Below are 23,616 nucleotides of genomic sequence, written 5' to 3'. Positions count from 1 at the left end.
CGGTCGCGGCCGCCGGTGCTGAAGCGAGAGGGAGGCTCCCACCGCCTCGTGGGGGCGGGGCCCTGCGGCGGCTCTCGCGTGGTCTCAGCGCCGGGGGGGCGGGACGAGGGGGCGCGGCGACGCCGGCCGTTGCCAGGGGCGGGCCGGCTCACGGGCCGGAAGAGGCGGGGGGCGCGGCGCTGGCGGCATTAAAGCTCCGCGGCCGGCGTCGGTCGTTCCCCACCAGGCCCGTGTCCCCGTGTTTCCCACCCCCTGCCGGCGGTGATGGATGCGCGGGCGCGTGCCAAGCGCTACGAGAAGCTCGACTTTCTAGGGGAGGGGCAGGTGAGTGGCCGTTGCGGGGCGCGGAAGGAGCCCCGGCCGGCCAAGTGGGAGGGTCCTCACTGGGGGGGATGTGGCCGTGGCTGTCCGCTCTGCGAGGGCAGGCCCGGCGGCCCCGGTGAGAGCCCTCTTGCGAGCGGCGGAGGGGAGCCCGGGGCTGCCCGCGGCCGGGCCTGGCCTGGCCCCGTCCTGTCCCGCCCTGGGGGGCCCCGCTGCTGGGAGGCGGGGGTTTCCGCGGGAGGGGAGGTGGGTCGACCCCACCAGGCTGCGGCGGCAGGCCTTCGTGGCCCCCTCCGGAGGGGAGGCCCCGAGGCGGCGGCTTGGCCCGCGGGCCCTGCGGCGGCTCTGCCCCTCCAGTCACGCCGTCGCTTTCTCCGTAGTTCGCTACTGTGTACAAAGCACGGGATAAGAACACCAACCGGATCGTGGCGATTAAAAAGGTGGGTGTCAGAGTGCTTTACCAGTGTGTGATCAAGTGTCTGGTTGCTCTTGACCGGCATAATAATGTCTTTTTTTTTTTTTTAGCGTATTTGATGGGTAACGGGAGAATTTATTTTTTTTTTCTAGAGTGTTTTGTTACTATCTAGTTAACCTGTCTTTAATGCCTGTCGCTACACAAAAAAATTTAGCTTCAGTCTTACTACATTTCTGAGTTTCTGAAGGTTTATGTGGTCTGTAACTCGAAATTTCAGTTATTTGTTAGGTTTGTTTTTAAAAACCCATACACACATTTCCAAACTTTAGACTTCATTAGTCCTTTATAGTGGCTTTTTTTCCCTTAATCCTTCCTCCTGCTGTGCCTGATTTCCTTCAGTCCAGGAATGTTACTCCCAATTAAATTCTTTAAAATTTATGGTAGTTTTCTGACAAAACTCGGCAAAAGTGATCTTAGATCTGCAACTTATCTGTTTGAATATGAATGTTGAAAATGTCTGTGTTGTCATAAAGAGTTTCATTTTATACTACCTGAAGAGATGACAGGAATCTTTTGTGTTAGAGATAGGTGATTAGCTGTGCTTTGTGAGGGGTGAAAAATGCATGTTACTGTGCTTTGGCTACTTGAAGAGCCTGCTTTACAACGCAAGTTGAACCATATCAGTAATAAGTAGTTTGATACAGTAATCCTTTTTAGCATTTTAATACTTTTCTGTATGGTTGCTACTAGTAGCAGCTTTTGTGAAAAGCATTCTTGTTTTTTTTTCAGAATATTTTCTTAACTGTTATCATCTGCAAATATCAGTGGTGGAGTCTGGACTTGAAAATTTCAGGGCAGTAGGTGATTGAGATAGAAGGACTTTAAGCCAGCCCAAGTTTACTGAGTACGCTAATTTTACTAGAATTGTTCTAAGACAACTGTCAGTTACTTTGTCTTCATTTCTCCCTTTGGAGAAGCTCTTTAGTGGTATAATAAAGCTTTGTGGTTACAAAGCATTTTATGCTGGTAGTTTGCATTACATCTGTTCTCAGCACCATCATGACTATTTTTAAGCTTTTATAAAAACTAATGCTTTAGAGACAATTACTTTTTTAAGGAAAGAAAAATTTAAAAAAAAACCAACCCTAGCTGGTAGAGCGCTTTGTGGTACTAAAACTCATTCTGTCTTAGAAGAGTAATACTAAAGAACGTATCTCCTACTGTTAGGGCAGATGGCTTAACCTCTTATAATATGAAACATTTCTTTTCAGATTAAACTGGGACATAGATCAGAAGCTAAAGATGGTGAGTTTTAAAACACATTCATGCTGCAGAAGCTGTGCTTTGTTTGCTTTGTTTTTGTAAATGGGTACATTAATTTCCCACACTATAACTTGGCTGAGAAAAGTGAGCTCGACTCTCAGTGTAAGGCTTGGAGGATTGATTCCCAAACTGCAGGGACAGAAAAAAGCAGCAGAGATATTTGCATGCATAGTATATGTCTAAATAAGAGTATATAACTGCTTAGCTTCTCAATTTAAGTGGAATGCAAACATGAATATAGCATATTATAATAATAATCTTTACAGCATTGAATTTACAATACCCCATTGTACTGATGCACCTCTGTGCCTTAAATATTTGAGACAGGTGATCTCTGTTTTCAGATGTTGCCTTTTTTCTATTTTTGTGATTTATGCTGAGACAAAAGTTGATAAAGACAAGTTATTAAAACTCTTGTCTCTGCGTGCGTTTGTTTTATGTTGAGAAATAAGGCCTATAGAGCAGTGTCTTCCGATCATGTGCTTTGACCAGCCATGTGCCTTTAGGCATGGATATTGCAAGTAAAAACTCAATAATCCTGGTCTTCTCTTACAGCCTATGTGGTGCAGTAGGATTTTGTATGTGTGTAGGCTGCCATCCTTCAGGGATCCTGTATCAGGTTAGCAGCTTTCCAGTGAAGAATCTTCACTCTCAACTTTATAGTTCTGTTCTAAAGGAAGATTTTTTTAAAGAGAAATTGAGCACTCATCCCAGAGTCTCACAGTTGCGCTGACCTCCTGAGAGTCATGATCCACCTGGCCCCTGGTGGACTAACATCCTCTAAGGACAGACATTACTTTTGATCTATACACTGTCTAGCTGTAGTTTAAAGATGCTATTAAAAATAATTATCATGTCTGTTTTCCCTATGTTATATGATAACCTGGCATACTTTTGTTTTTAATCTAATGCTTTGCCCACCCAAAAGCAGCCATTGTCAACTTTTGTCAACTTTGACAATTCTAAAATAGGTAATTAAAATAGGCAAAGCGAGAGTGTAAAGTAATGCACATAGCTTTGCCCAAAACTTTGCTAGATTCTTACGTGTTGAATCATATCACAGGTTTTAAGAAACACTTTTTCAGCTCATGCATAACTGAAACTTCCTGTACAACATACCACAGGAGCATTTGCTTGCCAGTCAGTTTTCATACGAGCCACACATACCAGCATTTTTGAAGGATATATTGTAACCCTACAGGAATGGTGGTTTGATGCAGTGCAGTCTGTAACTGCTGAAGTGCACCGTTCCCCACCTCTTTCCCCACTCCCCATTTTTCCCTCTAAAATCTGGCTAGTAAAGGATTCAAGCAAGGGTGAGCATGTTTTGGCTACTGTACCTTTTGTGCCACAGCATGAATATAGAAAAACATATGTGCCTTGCCTTTTTAAACAATGCTGTGTCAAAAAGAAAAGAGATATTCATGAGGTTTGTCAGTGTGCCTCCCCCTGGAAGTGAGACACATTGAAGAACTAATATTGGCAGGGTGTAACTTTTCTTTGAAATAAATCCAAAGCTTACAAAACAGTGGAAAAGGTGCCTTTTTTCTAGGCTTTTGCTAGAACTTTCCCTTTTTGCCACAAGGGGACATGTTGCTTCATAATCTAAATCTCACTATTGTCGTGTAGAATTTATTTGCTGTGGAAGGAAGTGATGTCCACTTTTATCCTGCAGCCATCTAATCTATGGCAATGTACTTGTCATTGAACAAGTTGTTGAGTGGTGAGAAAATAGTTTGTAGTAGTAAATCATCAGTGTGTAATAGAATGAGAGGTTTCTTTGGAGCTTAGCCCAAAGTTTTTAGTTTTGTGTTCTCTCATCCTTTTTTTTTTTTTTAATGTAGGAATCAACAGAACAGCCCTCAGAGAGATAAAATTGTTACAGGAGCTAAGCCATCGAAATATTATTGGCGTAAGTCAAATGAATGCTACTTCTAGAATCAGTCCTCAAATACTTTTGGTACAGGTTCAAACTGTAATTTAAAATTAGTTGGTTCAGGGAGATGCTACTTAATTTTATTTGAGCTTTTTTTCCCAGCCCAAAACGTGCAGTAAAGCAATTTTTATGGCAAAACACCTATTTCAATAACAAGGACAAGATAGTTTCCTTTGAAATCCTCTTACTTTTTAGCCTGGGGCTATGTGGGTATTAATGGTGGGGAGAATTGTGGAAATTTAGGTCACCTGATGTTGCATGTCTCTGATAGACTTGCAGATGAGCGCTGTGCTGTTCAAGTTTTTCAGAGTGGAAATACGGTTCTCTTCTGGATTGTGAACTTACTTTCAAAGTGGTTGCTTTAGCTTTCAAAGTTAGAGAATGTGCAGAGAAAGACAACTAGAATGGCAGAGGGATGGAACATCATCTTTATGAAAAGGTCTGGGATTCCTCAATCTGGAGAGGAAAAGGCTGGGAATGGGGAGGTCTGCAAAACTGAGGTGGTAGGTAAAGTGCATGCTGAACTGATGTTTGCAAAACCCCACGGTATCAGAAATAAGAGATGTGTTTAAAACATACTTGTGTTGGGAGGCGTGGGGGTTAGAAATTTTACTACTTGACACAGTATGTAGTGAATTTCTCAGATAGCATCAGCAGTTCAAAAAGGAATTAGACAAATTCATGGTCAGCAGGTCCATAAGTAGGTCCTAAAGTCAATAGACAAGTTTGTACCCCTCTTAGCAGTCCTGCTAAAACTGTTGTAGTTGTTGGAAGTGTAAGGAGCATGAATTACAAAAAGTGGCCAAGCCTGTAGGCTCACCTGCATAGTATATCCTGTTACCATGGTTTCTGCAGAGGAGGAGCGTGAGCACACTCACTGCTGTTATGAACTATGCAAACAGCTGTTGCAATTGGCTAATTCACATGGTGGTCATACTGAGACTCTAAGGGCTTAGCCACACCATGGAGAGCCTACCTTTCTGATCTTGAGGGCAGAATACCAGGCTGGATGATCTTACTCAGCATCGCGTTTGTGTTATATTAAAAACAGATTCTGTCATTATACACCTTCATTCTAAGAAAGGGCTGTTTGGATGGTCTCCAAAGAGTTATTTATCCTAGAAAGCATGTTATGAAGATGAATACACGCCTAAGAATATCTTTGAAAGGTAGTTAATTAGCCTAACTCTTAGAATTTCTGAATATTGCATGCTTACAGGAAGCAGATACAAAGTTGAATCCACGGGAAAATCTAGTCTGATCTCAAGAAAAGGTAGGAGTTTGGTAGAACAGCAAAGTCTGGGGAGAGAGCAAGGCGGGCATTAGATTATCTGTTGTAGCTAACATGGTAATGTTAATTTTTTCTCTTTTTTCATTCCTAACTCCAGGAAGGAGGTGTGATTGTGTAAAATGTTATTACCATACTTAATGGGAATATTTTTTTTGAGACTGAGTTAAGAAGCTCAACTGAGTAAGAATTTTTGTATTGCAAGTCAAAAAAACTTTAACCGGTTCAGCAAGCTAAAAATCTGCATGCAGACTACAATGGTGCAGAATTTTAGAAAACAAGAAGTATGAGAGTATGCTTAATCATAATGTATTTTGTTTTACAGCTAATAGATGCATTTGGACACAAGTCTAATATTAGTTTGGTGTTTGACTTTATGGAAACGGATCTAGAGGTAAGATGATTTTTTTCAGATCTTTTATTTTAGTATCTTCAAATGGTTTTTGAAAATACTACTTTAACATGCTTACATTTGCCCGTGTTTGAAAGGTGACTTTCATTATCTCAGTTGATTGAGATCATGCCTTAAAAGCGGTTTGAATAATTTGACAGTTCTTGTGAGTTCTCAGCTGATAATGCCTTTACTTTTCAACACTTGTCACCATGATCTCCAAGAAACAGATTATCTATACTATGTTAGTTTTTTGGGACTCCAGTCAGAGCATAGAAGCCCAGTCATAGGTCAACATATCAGAGTGTAATTGCTAAGCATAATACCATCACACATGTTCAAGTAAGTGTGATATTAAAGTATATCAAGTGATGAGCTGGTACTAAAAATCACATGACCTGAACCATTCTTTTAAATGTAACAATGGTAGGTACTGGGAAATCAGCATCTTAGAGATATTTTATTCTCCAAGACCTTAAGTCGGTTTGTCTTTGTGGAAGTCTTTGTATGAGATATTTTGCTGTAAGAGTCTTCATTTTAGAAGACTGTCCTAGACAGCGATTTGTGTCCAGTCTGTATATGCACACGTTATACCTACTCTGGACTGAAATTAATGTGATTAAGCTACCTCATTACACATATGCTGTTAAGAACTTGGGCTAGCATTTAAAATATTAAAAGAAAACATGGACAGGCTTGCTGAAAACTAGATGAATGCCAGACTGAAAAGGTTAGATCAGATTTTTGCTAATAGAAGTTGGAGTAATGAGTAGACTTTCTGGACGAATTCATTCTGTTTACTTAGTAACTAAGCAACATTTAGAGCTGTAGAAGATACAGCATACACAGAGGAACAAAATACTCTTGTATGACATAATGCTGTGGTATGCAGAGCATTTAACTGTATTGTGGTATCACTCAGGCCACCACTTGGCATCTGTTGTGATTGGGCATGTGCTGCTTACATGAAATTTTGTGTACTCTTAGACAGCTATTTTGTAAGTCTCAAACACCTTAAAGCTTAGGAAAGGCTAAAACTGAACTGGACAGTAATATTAACAAACAAGTTTTGGGAGTAGTGCAGAAAATACTTTCAAACAGGATGTTTACATAGAATTTTAATGTTAAAAATCAAAGAATGTAGAAACCATAAGTATATTTGTTAGAATATAGTAAAGTGGCCATACTTCCTGGTCTCGCTGAAAATAGAAGAGGAAACCGTTGCATTTACAAAGATTAGATGCTTAGGTTGCACAGAGAAAGAAGGAATAAGTGGGAACATAATTTCACGTTTACTGACACGTTTACCATTTTTCTGTGTGTGTCTTTGTCTTTTAAGTTTGGGTATCAACCTAGAACTGAGATAAAATAATAAATTTGTGTGTTCTACCCATTTTCTAATTTGCTGGTTATGCAAGGTTTGTGTAGGCTATCTGGACTCCCCATTTCAATTTCTAATCTCCAGAATAGACCTTTTTTTTGGGAAGAAGGGTGAGAATGGTAGAGAATATGTGACTGCCAGTTCAAACTTTGTCTTAAAGGATGAAATAACTTTTTAGCTGAAAGACTGTAAGTTAATCTTGCTTGGTAAGCTTTACTATCAATGCAATGCTTTACAGGTTATTATAAAGGATACTAGTATTGTGTTGACACAGTCTCACATCAAGGCATATATGCTGATGACACTTCAAGGATTAGAATACTTACATCAGCACTGGATTCTGCACAGGGTAAGCACGTAATAAGCTGACAGCCTTTATGATGTAACAAAAGTCACATTTGATAGAATTTGAGTCTAAAGTCTAATGAAGATAGTTTTGAAATTCAGACCTTCTTAGTCCATAAGCATTCATGCTAGCTGTTTTGGAGAGAATAGCAGTACCAGACATGACAAGAATTACTGATGTGGTTATCATTTAGATGTTTTGTATAGAAGTGTCTCAAGTTACATGTGACTTTGATTAGTATGTTGAGCTGGGTCTGGCTGGGGCAGATTGAAGTTTTTTCACAACAGCCAATACGGTGCCCTGTTTTGCATTTGTGCCTAAAAGACTTTTGGTAACACAGCGGTGTTTTGGTTGTTGCTGAACTGTGCTTGGGCACTGTCACAGTTTTCTCTTTCCTACTCTGCCCCAGTCCCAGCAAGGAGGCTGGGGGTGGGCAAGAAGCTGGGAGGGAACACAGCTCACCCAAGTTGGCCAGAGGGATGTTGCATGCTATATAACATCATAGACAGCAATGAAAAAACTAGGTAGAGGAAGAAGGGGGTCTTCTGGCTTCCAAGGCAGCTGTTGCTTAGACACTGTCTGGGTATCGGTCTGCTTGTGGAGTGGAAAATGGTGAACGATTTCCACTGCATTCCTTGTTTGTCTGGGGTTCTTCCTCTATCTCTCTTTCACCTGATAAACTACCTTTACACTGCTCCCAGAGCTTGCTTACTTTTGCTCTTGTTCTCTCCCCTGTCCTGCTGGGGGAGGTGGGTGGGAGGAGAACGGAGCGAGCAAATGGCTGCATGGGTGCTATGCTGCTGGCCAGAGATCAACCCTCAACACACTGTTACTGTATTAAACTATGTCACTTCCATGATTTCTGCAGTTACTTGAAACATTTTAACAGTTGTCTTATTATTCATTTGGCAACTGTGCAGTTAAGACAAAACTGCTGTTACTACATCAAAGCTAAAACCTATCAAGAGGCTTCTTTTTTCAAAAAACTCTGCAGCTTAAATATAATATTAAAATGGGTGTGTTTCATTATGACTTCCATGTATGATTAAATATTTAATTTCCTGCAGGTTTTTTTTGTTTGTTTCTTCACAATGTAGTCTAAAAATAGAATCAAAAGCCTGCACTTTAGAATACTGTTACGGCACAGCTGCCAGGAGGTTCATTACATGTCTGTTTTTATCAACACTGACAAAATTAATTCTTTGCTTTCTGTACTGACAGGATCTTAAACCAAATAATTTGTTGTTAGATGAAAATGGCGTTTTAAAATTGGCTGATTTTGGCCTGGCAAAATCTTTCGGAAGCCCAAACAGAGTTTACACACACCAGGTAGTAACAAGGTAAGGCATTCTATTTTGTTTCTTACATAGTGATTGTGTAGCTGTTTCACAGTGTCTCTTGAAATATGTCATGTCAAATCAACATGTTCAAAGTTTGACATCTAGATCATGTGATATGGCTGTAATGGCAGGAGTCTCATGAAGAAAACACAAGAAAGCATTGTTTAGAAAGTCTCTGTAAGAGCTGCGAGAATATGCATCCTCGGGCGTTGTTCTGGGGTACGATACTCTTTTGAAACGCATGGAAATTTTATGTACCTGCCTATAAACCTGACTTTCAGAGCAAGACAGCTGTTAATTTCTGTTAACCATAAGACCTAGAATCTTTTTTTGTAGCTAGTCACATTACCTATTATGAGACAAAAACTTGCACCAATTAAAATATTTATTAATGTTATTTATGGCATGCTTATTTAAGGTATGCTTTAAAAAGCAGGACTGCAAAATACACAAAATATTTCCTTTTGTCTTACGTAGTGCTAAAACTATTTAGGCAAAGCTGGTTTGTTTTAACATATTTATTCAAAACGCAGAAATGCTACAGTAGTTGCAAATGCAGCATGTATCAGGTCATTGCTTAAACTTGATTGTTTTTAGGCAGTGGAAGTAGCTGTTTTAAACAACTGCTGTCAAGGTTCATTTTGCATAAAACTAGTCACTATACTTAGGTCTATCGGTATAGAGACTTTTGGAAGCTGGAAGGAATTCTGCCTTTGTCATTTCTTCAACATGAAGCTAAAAGAAAATTTTGGTTTGTAACATGCAAACCTGCCTGTTAAACACCTTTTTTCCTTCCTACATCTGCAGTTCTGTTGCTTGTTAATCAACTCAGTTGAAACTGTAGTTAACTTGTGGTTATATGTGACTCCATGGTGAGGAATGCACGATTTTCTTCAGCCTTCCTTAAACAAAATACTTCACAGGGTAGACTACAGCTCTTCAGTGTCTGAAAAATATATAGGCAGGAGCAGTATCCTTGTTGCAGTTCTTGAATTGCAACAACAGAAAGCATTTGATATGAGCAAAGTGAGGTGATTTTTCCCAAAATGTGTTTTCTTTTCAGATGGTACCGAGCCCCAGAGCTATTATTTGGTGCTAGAATGTATGGTGTTGGTGTTGATATGTGGGCTGTTGGTTGTATTTTAGCTGAATTGCTCCTTAGGGTAAGTCTTCAAATGTAAGTGTTTTGTAATGCACTGAAGAGCAAATACAACTTTCTATGTGGGCTTTCTTGCTCATGCTAACAGCACCAGGCAAAGGCAGTTGGGCTATTTAGGAAAGGAAGGGGGGCGGGGAAGCTTCCAGAAGTTTGCCAACTTTAAGGAAAATGAAGTTTTGGAATAGACTGAGGTGCCATAAGCATTGCAATCATTAGAAGTCTTTAAAAACAGCTGAGTAAAAAAGCTGCAACGAACTCTCAGTCTTGGGGAAGGTCCTGCAGTCCTCTGAATTATCCTTTCACATAGCCTTTTATGAGTTTTCATTTGCTATCCTTCTAGAAATGTGACATCATAGATATATGCATACTCTGTCCCTTATAGGTTGTTTCTCCATAACTGTGAATAACTATCACCAGTACCTTAACTGTGGGTTTATTTGTAATGAGCAGAAGACTGATGTTTTTCTAAGCTGTGGTTAGTTGACAATACTGGCACAAAGCTGAAGGTTAACATTAGGCTAATCCTATGCCATTCCTGAGTATGGTACACAGGTGTAATGGTCTTTAAGTATATTTTACTGAAGTAGACCATTTATTACACAGCTCTTTGGAGAAAATGTGAAAGTGTGGTGTGGGGAGTGGAGGGCAGGGGCACAGACACAGCTGAAAGCATAAAGCAGCCTGCAGTATATAATTCATCTTCCATGAGTAAGTGGCATCTGCCTGGTTTTTGCACCATACTTTAAACATTCATGTGGCCATGCCACAAACCAGACTGCAGAACTGGTCAGTCTGAAGAGGCCTTGAAAGAAATCTTTTGCCTTGTATTATCACACAAACAGGCGTGCTGGTACAACTTGGTTGGCAGTTTAGAAATGGAAATGTACAGTGACTGTTTAAGTAGTGCTAGTGATGTGTACATAAATATGCATTAGATCTGCTAAAGTTGGATAAACTTAAGGAAAGTCAGAAAGCAAATACAAAATTGTTGAATTCTATTAATTCTTTGGTTTCTTGTAAAGCAGAAAATGTGTTATGGTTCAGGTCTATCACTGTGACGGTTTTAAATTTACCTGTCCTTTTTCTTCCTATGTGTACTGAGTTGAGGGACAATGCAACTTCTGGGAGCATTACAAAAGTAGTTTATGTTCAAGGGGCTTTTGTGACACCAAAATCTAGTACACTGCCTAGTAGGGATGTTCATTATGGTCTTTCTGTCCTACCTAGTTAAATACTGCCTCAAATTTTTCATAACTTTGCTTTGGTCACAAAGTCCCTTTTTTATTGCATTGTGTGCCTGATGCACAAGTTATAAGTTGAAATGGACAAATATCCCCTTTTCTGTCTTCTGCTCAGTTTAAATGGGAAGTGACACTGTTCAGGCAGTTTCTATGCTAGTGGATCACTGCTCTCCCTCCTGCTATGATCTTGTTCCATCAGTCTAACTACTGCTTGTGTAATCCAGTTACTATTCACTTTAAATGTTTTGAATATATGTAAAACGTAACTTCAGGGAGCAGATGATGGGTGGTGAGCAGATGAGGGTGGCGAGGCACTGGAACAGGTTGCGCAGAGAAGGTGTGGATGTCCCCTCTGTGGAAGTGTTCAAGGCCAGGTTGGGTGGGGCTCTGAGCAACTGGGTCTGGTGGAAGGTGTCCCTACCTGTGGCAGGGGGGTTTGAACTAGACGATCTTTAAGGTCCCTTCCAACACAAATCATTCTGTGATGGAAAGATCACTGTGACCAGCTGACTTCAAACTGTCAACTGAGATGTAATAACTTTCCTTGCCTGTGTTTAGTTATTTTTACATTAATGTGGTGTTCGTTTAATCTTATGTTTAGCTCTCTATCAAGTTGGTGATATCAAGCCTGGGTTGCAAGAAACCTTGAGGCTCTATTTGGGTATCATGAGAAAGATTCGAATATTCAGTGTACCTCTTTGTGGGCAGCTGGTATACAAGGATGTTTTACCTTGCAATTATGAGGGATAGCTCAAAGCTCCTCTCTAGAATTGAAGTTTAGAAGTTAATTCAATCAACTGCTGTTGCCTTCTTCCAGGTTCCTTTTTTGCCTGGAGACTCTGATCTTGACCAGCTGACAAGGATATTTGAAACACTGGGCACTCCAACAGAAGAACAGTGGCCTGTGAGTCCTTTTGTTTAACAAACTTTCAGTTCTACTTGATACTCTCTTATTTTAGCTTTTGTAGTTAAATTAAAGGGTATACCAGAATACTTGAGTAAATTTTCAGGAAACTGAAAGAGATATCAGAAGGCTTTTGTGCTGATCTCACAAAGCAGAGGATAAGCAGCTGAGATTTGCTTACTGTTTCTCTTGGCAAATACCTGGTCAGTATTGCAGTGTTGTTAGCATTAAGGAACAGTAATGAAACTTCTTGGTTTCCTTTCTGTGTGTATCCACCATTTCCCATGGCTATTGGTGTGAAATTATTGTTGCTTAATGGTTTTGAGACGCTTGATTAATTAGTCTGCTTTAACCTGAAAGGCTTTAATCACTTTCAGAAGTAGGAACATTTTGTAGGGACTTAAGTTGTCCTGGGTAAGTTCTGGGATACAGTAAGAAACACCAGACCAACAGCTTTAGGGATAAACAGTTTATCTCAGAGTAATGGTATTGTAACAAATACAAATTATTAGTGCAGTCATCTTTCACATGACAGTAAATTCAGTAATTCAGTAATACCAGGCCGTACTTAGTGTCAGGGCACACAATCCCCTACCTAACCATGTCATTCTGCCATGAGGCAGACTGACAGGAAGCGGGGCATAACTTCTGATGAGCAACTTGGGCCAGCTGACAGACAAGGGGAGCCCTGAATTTCCTGACTGTCCTCTTTTGTAGTTGAGTTGTGGAAGCACTCTCTGGACTTGCTAACAGTTATCACATCCCACCTTTGCTCTCCTTCTGTGCCAGTTTTCCTTTGTGTGAGTGGTGCTCAGATGCTACCTTAAGTAGTACACAATCACCAAATGGAGCTATAGCTGTATAAGATGTGTGGTCACTGTATAAAAGAGAAACTGTATAAGGCAATACTAGCCCCATGTTTTCACCCCTTGCTTATTTGACTGTGTGGGGGAAAGGGTGGTAGCCTTGCCATGGCAGCATATGGCCAAGAGCAATGTTGACACTATGCACCTCACTGGGAGTGTCAGGTGTGGAGAGGAGTCTGGTCATTGAGTGATGAAGGGTTAAATTGAGACTAGACAGTTGGTAAGGTTGTGGTGTGCCAGGAAACTATCAGAACAGTGTGGGCCAAGAGCCAATACAAATCTTTAATATGACAACTAAAACAAGTTAGAAGCCACTCAAAATAAGGATAACAACTAGGTAAAGAAGTAGGATGTTCCATATCCCCCTAATGGTGGGAGGACATCCTAAAAGGGATTCCTGCCAACTGCTTTCCAGGATTTGTTTGGTCTCTGGTACCATGGTGCTCGGTATTTCTGAGACAGTGAGCAGAGGAATAGGCAGAGTAACTTCCCCTTCATTTTATTGTCTTTGATTTTTTTCTAATTAAAGTAGCTAGGGAAAAGGGAACAGGTGCTTCCCTTTATCAGAGAATCTGGTGTCTATGGGTGGGGCAAAAGAACCAATTAGGGCACCCACTACAAGGCTGGGGCAGGTAACAATGCTGTGTACCATATCCCATGTCTTAAAACAGGTGGTCCAGCCAAGTTACACGTTCAGGATATGGTAACAGACGCCATACCAATAGCTTTAGGGATAAACAGTTTATCTGAGAATAATGGTGCAGTAACAAGTATGAATCAGTGGCATTATTATCTGGGTCAAGATGACCATAAATAACATAATTCACTAATACTGGCTAAACTTAATGTCAGGGCACACAATGACCTACATAACCATTGTTATCAGACAGGCTGACAGGAAGCGGGGCATGGCTTCTTTGGGCAGGCAACTTGGACCAGCTGATAGGCACAGGGGGTCTAAATTTCCCTGATCAGATCATCCTCTTTCGTGGCTGACTTCTGGAAGCACTGTCTGGACTTGTTAACCAGTCATCGCATCCCACCTCTTCTCCCTCTCCATGATGCTTTTCCTTTGTGTGAATGGAGCTTGAATGCTATGGTACACCATCACCAGGTGGAGCTGTAGCCACATGGAGAAATATCATATAAGGCATTACTAGCCCCACACAATTCAGGCATTGCTCCAGGATTCTAAATGAAACGCACAAAGACTTTTGCACTGATATTTTTGCTTTTTTTTGGAGAAGAAGGGTTAACATATAGGTGGGGAAAGGGGCAGCTAACTGATTCGCTAGCATGACAGTGATGATGCATTTCCCAAATTAAGTTGCGAACCCATGTGTTTCAAGAATTGAAATCTTTACTTTCAAGATAACTGACTGAGCACATTTTTCACTTCAGTGTTAATATCTTTCTTTGTTTGGATAAACTTACTGAAGTGTGATGACTAGAGACTTAAAATACTATTAAAATACTACATTTGGATAATTGTCTGTTGCAAGATCATATTTCTGATAGAATTTGAATACAATGGGATTGATTTCATACCTACAAGAGAAGAAAGTACACAATTCATCTGCTGTTTAACTGCTTGGCTTGTTTTCCTTCCCTCCACCCACTCCCAGGTAAAAAATTTCAGTTGTGCATTTCAAAAATATCTCAAAATGCACATAGTGGTCAGCTAACTTTGAGGAGGAGGACAGTGTATTATTAATCTGGAGAAAATGCAGGCTGGCTCTTCTGTGAATTTTCTCTCTTCCACCATGTCAGTTTGTAAAAGGAAAACATCCTACTTCATGTGTCTGCACGTACTCTAAAATTCTCTCATACTTCCTTTCTTTGTTAGCAGTTTCTCCTTTTTGGACTGGTCACTACTACAGCAAGGGAAGGACAGATCACTTGGAAAGGGAAAGTGTGACAACTGTAACACTTACTAAAAAAAAGTCTTTATGACCTACTATTTCTACATTTGTTTTATTTTAATGACCCAAGTATTAGCAAGGTGTTTTGAAAGATAATTTGCTTCTGCTGAAAGATAGCCATATGAAGTTCCCTTCCTGTGAAAAGCTGAACAACTTCTAACTTGAAAAACATATATTCCGTTTTTGTGTTTTATAGGGGATGACGACTCTTCCAGATTACGTCACATTTAAGTCTTTCCCTGGAATGCCACTTCAACATATCTTCAGTGCAGCTGGTGATGATTTGCTCAATCTTCTGCAAGGCTTATTCACATTTAATCCTTGCGCTAGGATTACGGCTACTCAGGTATAGTACACTTGCATTATGTCCTAATGTTAGTTAACCTACTGTTAATATCAGATAAATATGCTTTGAGGCCAGTAAGCCAGGTTTGGAATTAAATGTCATACAGCTCGGTGTATGAAATACTAGAAACATATTTCCAGTGTTTTATAGAGGAAGCTCTGAAAGGCATGAATAATGCTAACTGATCATCTTCATTCCCAATGTAGAGCAAAGGTAGACAACTGAAAGATGCCTTCAGATAGTCATCATATCTGACATTCAAAATTCAGTCACCATAAAGCTTGAAATTTAAGTCATAACATAGCATATTGTATTCCCTGGGTTTGAAAGGTTTTCATCTTTACTTCATCCAGTCTCCTTTTCAATTTATTTTAAACTTTTTTTGATTTGAAAACCTTGCAGAATGTTCTAGTTAAGAATACTGATTTCTGCTGTGAAGAAGATACAGCAGTTGGCAGTTTTCAAAACTGTATTTCTGTCACCTTACACTGTGGGGGAAGCATGCAAAAGAAATGAGAGTTGTGCCATTAAGACCGGGACTCCCTCATTGCTTGTTAGACAAATCCAGGGGACTAGTGCATGTTATGTATATTTTTACTAGAAGGCTTTTTCAGAGCACATTCAGGTTTTTTGGTCACCGTCTTTAAGAACTTTCAGTAAGTTCCCAAATAATTAGTTCTGCTATGCTTGGGACACCTCTCTACTAGTTTGTATGTATTAAGTTGTTTTACAGGTCATATTGTATGATGGTGACTTGAATATTGAATATATATGATTTTTCTAGTCTAGCATTTTTATTGACAATGTCACAGATTAAGGCAGGAAAGAATTTGAGCTTACTGTATTGGCTTGATTTATAGCTGATATTGAATACGGTGTAATTGACAATAGCAAGACTAATGATTACCTGAGAGACAGCTTGCTTAGCCTCTTTTCCTCAACCACAGTTCACGGAAGCTGTGGAATTCCTAAAATTGAAAATAGTGTATGTAATTCCACTACATGAAATTAACCTCATTCATTTGTGTTTGTCTTCTGCTCTAATTCAAACTGTTTTTCTCATACTTTACAGTGTAGAAACAGTACAGTTAAAGAAATCATGGGGAAAGACCTGTCTTAAAAGCTAGGAAAAAAGCTGTGTTCTAGGTCCTGGATCTGATCAAGACTTTGGATATATTCTTTAAGTCTTTCTTTGTTCCTATGTTGTTCTTTATCCCCTTTTCTCATCTGTCTGTTCAGAATGTAATCTCTTCAGAGCTAGAAACTGGATGTTTGCACAAGATCTCCTTCAATGTAGTCTACAGTTTTGTTAGGATGTCCGAGTACTAGTTAAAAATAACAGTACACAATTCTCTCTTGGCTTACAAATCACAGCGCTGTGGGTAGTCATTGAGAACACAAAATCTTAATTTGCCCAAAGGTCACCTTCTAATATATTGTCTGAGTCATTTTGGAGTCCCAGTTGCAAATGCTTTATTTCATTATAACCTCTTTATAGATGGTATTCTGACACTTTATGCTAATTACTTGGGTATTTTTCTTCCATTATCATTCAGGCATTGAAACAGAAATATTTCAGTAACCGACCAGGACCCACTCCAGGAAATCAGCTACCAAGACCCAACTGCCCTGCAGAAGCTGTAAAAGAGCAACGCAATGCACTCTTAAATTTAAAAAGGAGAAGAACAGAAGGAATAGATCAAGGTAACCTTTTAATGTTTCAGCTGTTTTAAAATAGGAGCTACATGCTAAGAAAGAATGTGATACTTCTGGTGTTTCAGAACAAAAACTCTGAACGGACTAAATCCCTGGGCACCAGCTGAAGCCCTTTAATGATTTATGTTTTAGGATAAATGCCTTAGGGTGAGAATGACTTAGTTCTAACAGAGTTGGTACAAAAAAAAGGCTGTTTTCTGATGCCTAGAAATCTATTTGTTAGAAGAAATACCCGATTCCAATAATTTTTGTAATGGAGCGTGGTACTACCCAGTAAATTATAGGCTGTTGTGATGCCCTTTTTTGGAGACATCTTACTGAGGTGGAAATAACTGTACATTACTTCAAAAAAACTGGGGTGTGAGAGAGAATAAAACAGCATGTTATTCTTTCAAATGACAGACCTGAGAATGTGAATTGCATTCAGAACAGAGATTTTTGCTCTCTCTGCCTTAGACTAAGCAAATTAACTGTTAAGAGTGCTCTAGGTAAGGAACATAAAGTGCATTTCTGTGACCCTTTTAAAAGGCAAGCCTATTCCCTAACGTTTGCTCCTATATGGGGCCTCAGTCTTCCCCAAACAGTAGCAAGCATGCACTTTGTATCTTGATGGCAAGAAAAGCTCTAAGGACTCAAGACCTGTATCTAACACTTAAATTACTCAGACCTTGTAGTAGAGAGGCAAATATTGTTTCTTAAACTTGGAGTTGATATTTCTAAGAGCTAGAATATGCTAGATAGAAGCTGTCACCTTAGCATCAGCTTTTTGTTATTGCCAGTATGAGACTCTGTTTTGATACAAGAGTGATATCTTTTTGGAATGAAGATGCTTCCGTGAAAGTGCATTTCCTCTTGAATTCAGAGTGATAGCTACGTTATTAGAGTTTAACTTACCTTTTAGACACTTCGACTTGTTGTTTCTTAGTCTGTATCAAATTAAAAGCAAAATGCATTAGCTCACTAGTTTAAGATTCTAATCTCAAAGAAAAATTTAATCAATTGACTATTTGCATGCTCTTTGCTGACCCCAGTACCCTGCGTCAACTAACATGTGGGAACTTGTCAAGTTACCATACTGTAGGTAACTGAAGCTTTTAACTCCTTTTGCAAGGACCATTTGAGGGTCTGTGATTAGTGTTTTGGAGTACATGCCCTAACAAATGCCTGTTAACTGAAGGACAGGAAAGAGGAAGAAATGCTTTCTTGAGTTCTATGACTTAACTATTTGAAACCTTTGTATTTGACAATGAGCAGTTTCCAGAACTGTATGAAGTGAGAACACTAATTGTTTTAACATCTTTCCAAAAGTGTCATCTTCAGCAAGAGGAAATCAGACTTGTGTGTTAAATGCCAGGAGGTTTGAGATTGGCTGGAAAAGGCATTTAGGAAGTCAGCATTACTTTTTGAGACTTTTGAGTATCAGTATAAAAAGCAGTGTCACTTCCACTAAGTAGGAATGGAAACATAATGCATTTTCAGATGTGGGTTTTCCCTTATGTTCTGTTACTGCCTTAGCTGGGCTGACTGAACCAGAGGGTCTCAAAAACAGATCCTCTAGTGCCAACAAACATTACAGGAGAGAGCCAATGTTAGAGCTAGCCAATCTGGTACCCTGATTTCATTTGACATCCTTACATGGCATTATCATCTAAAATTAAAATCTGAATATTGGTTTGGAAGAACAATCCTACAGTCTTTGTTTAAATAAAATTTTAAGCATGGCATGTGTTTATGGCTCTTGAGAGCGGAAATGTGCAAAAGAAATTTCAAAGAAAAACAAGTTGCATCCCCTGAAATTCTTAGGCTGGCCTGTGCTTGCATCCTGCACAGTACATTCTCTTTCCCTTAGCCCTTTTGAGGTAGCACTCTGGAATTTAGCAGAATGTACAGAGTGTTAATGATGGGTACCCTGTCATAAAACATTGACACCAGGGGCTGACTGCCAGGAGGATTTATGCCAATCCCGTAAGGGCTGCTTCTCCACAAGAACAAAACCCTGTAGCCTGTGGGGCGAGTTCGGCAAACTTAAATGTGCAGCAGCTGTACTTCTCAAAAAACAGCCTCTTTATTGTCGGGTTAAAATATCACCAGATGGAGGACTGCCTGTGAAAAGTATTAAGCATATCTTATTTCTAGCTATTGCTACCACTAATTTCTGATCAGTGAGCTATGTGGAGACACTGATGCTGCAATGACATCATTATCAGTCTTCTTCACTCTGGCAAACACTTACTCAAAAACAGCATTCCTTCCCCAGGACACTAATTTCTAGCCCTATTAATCTGCATTTCTACAGAGCCACAGATTTGCACAATAGAGTATAAAAGATACAGTGTTAAACATTTTCCTGAGTTAACACAGTATAAGGAATCTATCTAATTTCAGGACTATTCTACATTGGCTTGGAAAAAAAAAGTGAATATCTAAGATTAAGAATTTTTATTGTTTGGGCATTCATCTAAAGTTCATGGGTGTGATTCAATGTCAGTGTATTTTAGAGGAGACCTCTGCCTATAGGACAGGCAAAAACAGTGGGATCCTTTCATATTAAGCTTCATATCCATCCCAGAAGGCAGCTGTGGTTGATTCTACCTACATTGTAAATAAGTAGCACATGAAGAAATGACAAGATCTGGAATAGAATCTGAAAAGTACTGCTGCCCTCATCATCTCTACAGCTGATACTAAACAAAGACACGATCAAAGAATGAGGCAGAGACTGAAAGGGCTATTACTTCCTGCAGATGGCGTATTGATGGGTAGTGACAGCACATAAGAAAAATCATTAAGAGAGTGTGTGTGGTGGGGCAGGATTAAGCCTTAGAATAGCTTGCCTTTCTTAGGTTTAAAAGTAGATGAACTGCCTAGCTTTTTAGACCAACAAAGAGAAATACTTGCATGTATCTCAAATGCAACTAACACGTAATTACAGAATTTGGGACTCATTTGGAATACTCGTAAAGATTCAAGTGAGCTTTGATTCTAGCACTCTTTCATAGATTCATTGGAAAAAGTCATGATGTACTGCTGCTGCAGCAAACAGTGTTGAACATATCAGAGTAGATGTATCTCAAGAATGGTATTAAACGAATACTAAAAGCCTTGAGGAGGGGGCTGGACCCCTTTACGCTGGTAACAATGTGATTTACACTTTTCAGGATTACCAAAAAAGTTGGTTTTTTGATTGCTGTGGATGGTGGATGAAAATGAGTGAAAATGGCCCGAGTCCCAACCATTGAAAAAACGCTGTATAGTCACTGGATGGTTATTTTGTAATATCTTCAGATGTAAAATGTGAATTTAATATTTCCTTACTGAAACAGAGGTTTGATTAACTTTCCTTTTCTTGAATAAAGGCATTTCTAAGCAGAACAAGCAAATTCCTTTCTCTGGTTTGCTGTCTCGTTACTTTGACTCATGCTTTGAGGTAGTAACTGTCAAATTGCTTGCTGGCTACAGGTTTACACAGACTAATTTTGTGGGTCCTTTATGCTTAATCATGTGCTATCCTGTATAGATGCATGCCCTAAGGAGGAAGACTACAAATAACATCCTTCTCACCGGGAGCTTACATGTACATGTGATTGTCTGCCAGCTTTGTCATAGATGTTGGAGAAAATGTATCATTATAAGGGAAGGGCAGGATGCTTTTTTTGTTCCAGTTAATATGCTAATGTATTAACAAATGAGTTTGCATGTGCTCTCTCAGCAGTCATGCATTAAGACTTTCCAAGGACACATCCACTATATTGAAAACAACATGATGCACAGATTGCATGTGAAGTGTTGGAGTCTGCAAAAAGCCCCCAGTCTTCCAGGAGAAGTTACCTGAGAGCATATAAATACTGTTTCCTTCACAGCCTCAAGATTGCAGTAACGGAGGGAGATCCAGCTGGGAAAACTATAGCAGCCCTCCTGTCAACCTGTGGCTGTTGAACAATTCATAGTGCAGATACAGGCTCAGCTCTGTTGCCTGATTTCCAGCATGGCTGTATTGCAGAGTGGCTGCTGGGTAACCAAACTTCTGCAGTGGAGAGAAACAAGCGAGTAGGTGCTGTTGATGTAGTTTAACTGCATGTCCCCCCTATTGTGCAGTGGATCTCAGGCATACCTGGTGAGCCATTGTCATTTTCCCACCTGTGAACTGCTTTTCAGCATTCTGTTTTCTAAAGTATGTGGCAAATGTATTTGCAGAAGACTTTGAGGTTTGTGGAGGAACAGCAACTGTCTTCTTGCTCCTGTGTTACTTCATTTTACTCCTACCTTGAGCCAATGTGAAGTATGCTGGCCTTGTAAGGGAGAACAGTCTCCCTGTACCCTGCTATGTTCTGTATTGGTTGTTGGCAGTTGAAAATTAAATTTAAATTTCCTGCTAAAATCTAATTGAGAGTGTAGCAAAAATGTGTATTAAAGAACATTAGTTACAGGAGTTTTTATTGTCTGTGTAATCAATGTCATCCTGAACGTAGGCTGGGGGATTAAGAGAACTGCAGTCCTATTTCTCACAGGCACATGTACAAAAATGTTAATATGCATAGGGAAGAGAGAATTAGGAGTACTGTAAACTGTTCTGATTGAACTTGTCTATGGCAGCATTCTTACTGGACTTCAAAGCCTAGAAACCTTCAGCCCCTAGAACAGATATTTCATTTTTCAGTGACTATTCTAACTATTGGGTATAATAAATAAAGTTTGCATGGCAGTGACAATTCTAAGTATTTTGTCAGCTCTGCTTTGAGAGTAACGCCATTCCTTTCTTGTCAAATGCTGCATGTGCCTAGGTGATACCCTTCCCTGAAGGAAACATTGTCCAGTAGAACAACTGAAAGAGGGTAGATTTAGGTTTGATAGAAGGAAGAAGTTCTTCATTATGAGGGCAGTGAGGCACTAGAACAGGTTGCCCAGACAAGTTGTGGGTGCCTGCTCCCAGACTGGATGGGGCTTTGAGCAACCTGGTCTAGTGGAAGATGTCCCTGCCTATGGCAGTGGGGTTGGAACTAGATGATTTTGAAGGTACCTTCCAGCCCAAACCATTCTATGATTCTAAGTAGCAATCCTCTAAGCTCCTACTGGCAAAAGTTGTAGAGTAGGTATTGAGTTAGATGAGCAGTCAGTGTTTGAATGTATAGAGAATGGTTACTGTGCTCTGTAAGAGTGGGGTTGAAGAGATAGCGTGTTTTGTGACCAAGGCAACTGTCTTGTATGCTTCGAGTCGTGTTTACTGCAGCAGATGCTCAAAAATTACTATTTGATATAAGTTCAGGAGCTGTTCCCTTCCAGCTCCCACCCCGTGACTCATTCAGCATACTGGGTACTGCATGTATGGTCAGGGCCTGTTCTATACTGTTAGGGTGTACAGTAAGTCTTGTTTTCAGCTGAGTTCATGAATGAAGCTCCCTGTCTGAGGGACTAAAATTACCTTGCTCTTAACGGTGGTGATGTGCATAGCTAAAGTGTATGTGCATCACAGAGTAAGATAATATTAGAAAAAGGATTGGCACTATTTTTTTTCTAATCTCAGGCTTTTGGATAGTTTGATTTAACTTCTGTGACTTAGGTTAGAATTCTGGAAGGAAAATATTGGACTCCTAGTGAATATAATTTAATATGCAATCATATACAGTTAGTTATCTAAATACTGTTTGTGACTTGGTTACCTTGTAGGCTTTATATCATAGTTCAGCTTTGACAGTCTGTCCTTTATCACACCAACTCATTGAATATACAGCTGCTGAAATCTACTTGGCTTCTGTTCAGAACCGTAACAATCAAGGATGGTTTGTTTTGAGCCTGCAGTGTGCGTACTTGTGCAAAGGTCTAAGTTACACACATGTGCAAGCTGGAGTATAACCTAAATGCCTTCTCTCTTGGGTCTTCTGCCCTTACCACCATTTTATCATGAGTTACTGCTGTTTCTACCTGAAAGGTTAGTACTCTTCTGTGCAAACTTGATGGCTTTTACTTACAGACTTAATGGAATTTGAGTAACTTCTATGCATTGTACTGATATTGTTTATATAATTGAATTAAAACTTTTTTTTCTTCTACTTGGTTGCCATGATAAATGTAGCAAAACTCATTGTATGAGCACACAGTACAGAAGGGAAGGTGCTCTCACTTTTAAACAAAACTGATTTAACTTTCTCACAGATACCAGGATTACTTGTGGTGGCATGGAGAACAAGGACTGCTAGCTATCACATCCTCATCTTGACTTCCTGGTTCTTGATTGGTGTCAATGCTGCATGATCCCTGCAGCCTTTTTGTTTTGACAAAGAAGGCTCAGAGTCAGATTGATTTGTAACATACAGTTGTTGCTCTGCGTATGTGGCATGCCCTTGTTCATGGTGTGGCCTTCATGCTGTCAGCACTCCAGGCAGCACTGCCAGTTCTTTGCTTTTACCTGTGTTCTTGGCTTTTGTGACTGTTCTTGTTCTCTTAACTTAATGCATGCACACTGCTCACTTAACTCCTACTCAGCCATTTCTTCTGGTGTACAAATGTTTATCCTCCATGTGCTCTGATGTAATGATTCCTTTACAGAGTAGGTTTCACCCATGTCCTTCTAATACTCATTTGCTTCTCCAAGAGAAGGAAGCGATTGTTACAAAAAAGGCTATAGTTAGGCCTGCTTGTCTTTGAATCCCTCTGTTCCCCCTTTGTATTTCATACTCGGCTACATCAAATTTGAGGTAAGGTAGTCTCTCCATACGGCTGTGGT

At 39.9% G+C, this 23,616-nt stretch overlaps 1 protein-coding gene across 9 annotated transcripts; it reads left to right on the top strand.

The window, feature by feature from the left end:
- The first annotated feature begins 100 nt into the window (after positions 1 to 100).
- Positions 101 to 22,940, top strand: CDK7 (cyclin dependent kinase 7). 9 transcript variants are annotated; one of them, XM_075079992.1, is made up of 13 exons: positions 114 to 324; positions 702 to 761; positions 2,008 to 2,041; positions 2,615 to 2,678; positions 3,904 to 3,971; positions 5,609 to 5,677; positions 7,294 to 7,404; positions 8,623 to 8,741; positions 9,805 to 9,904; positions 11,959 to 12,045; positions 15,030 to 15,179; positions 16,736 to 16,883; positions 20,608 to 22,940. In XM_075079992.1, exons 3-13 carry the CDS (start codon positions 2,039 to 2,041, stop codon positions 20,616 to 20,618), a joined length of 930 nt encoding a protein of 309 aa, XP_074936093.1. In that variant the 5' UTR covers positions 114 to 324; positions 702 to 761; positions 2,008 to 2,038; the 3' UTR covers positions 20,619 to 22,940. The 9 variants fall into 9 exon arrangements, with proteins under 9 accessions (XP_074936085.1, XP_074936093.1, XP_074936095.1 ...); XM_075079990.1 differs by having other exon boundaries at positions 158 to 324; positions 20,605 to 22,940; XM_075079989.1 differs by having other exon boundaries at positions 161 to 324; positions 20,054 to 22,940.
- Positions 22,941 to 23,616: the final 676 nt, after the last annotated feature.

Source organism: Phalacrocorax aristotelis, chromosome Z, assembly GCF_949628215.1.
Source record: "Phalacrocorax aristotelis chromosome Z, bGulAri2.1, whole genome shotgun sequence".
In the NCBI taxonomy this organism is placed as follows: domain Eukaryota; kingdom Metazoa; phylum Chordata; class Aves; order Suliformes; family Phalacrocoracidae; genus Phalacrocorax; species Phalacrocorax aristotelis.
Note: the sequence above shows the minus strand (reverse complement) of the source record. Positions and strands in the feature narration are given on the sequence as shown.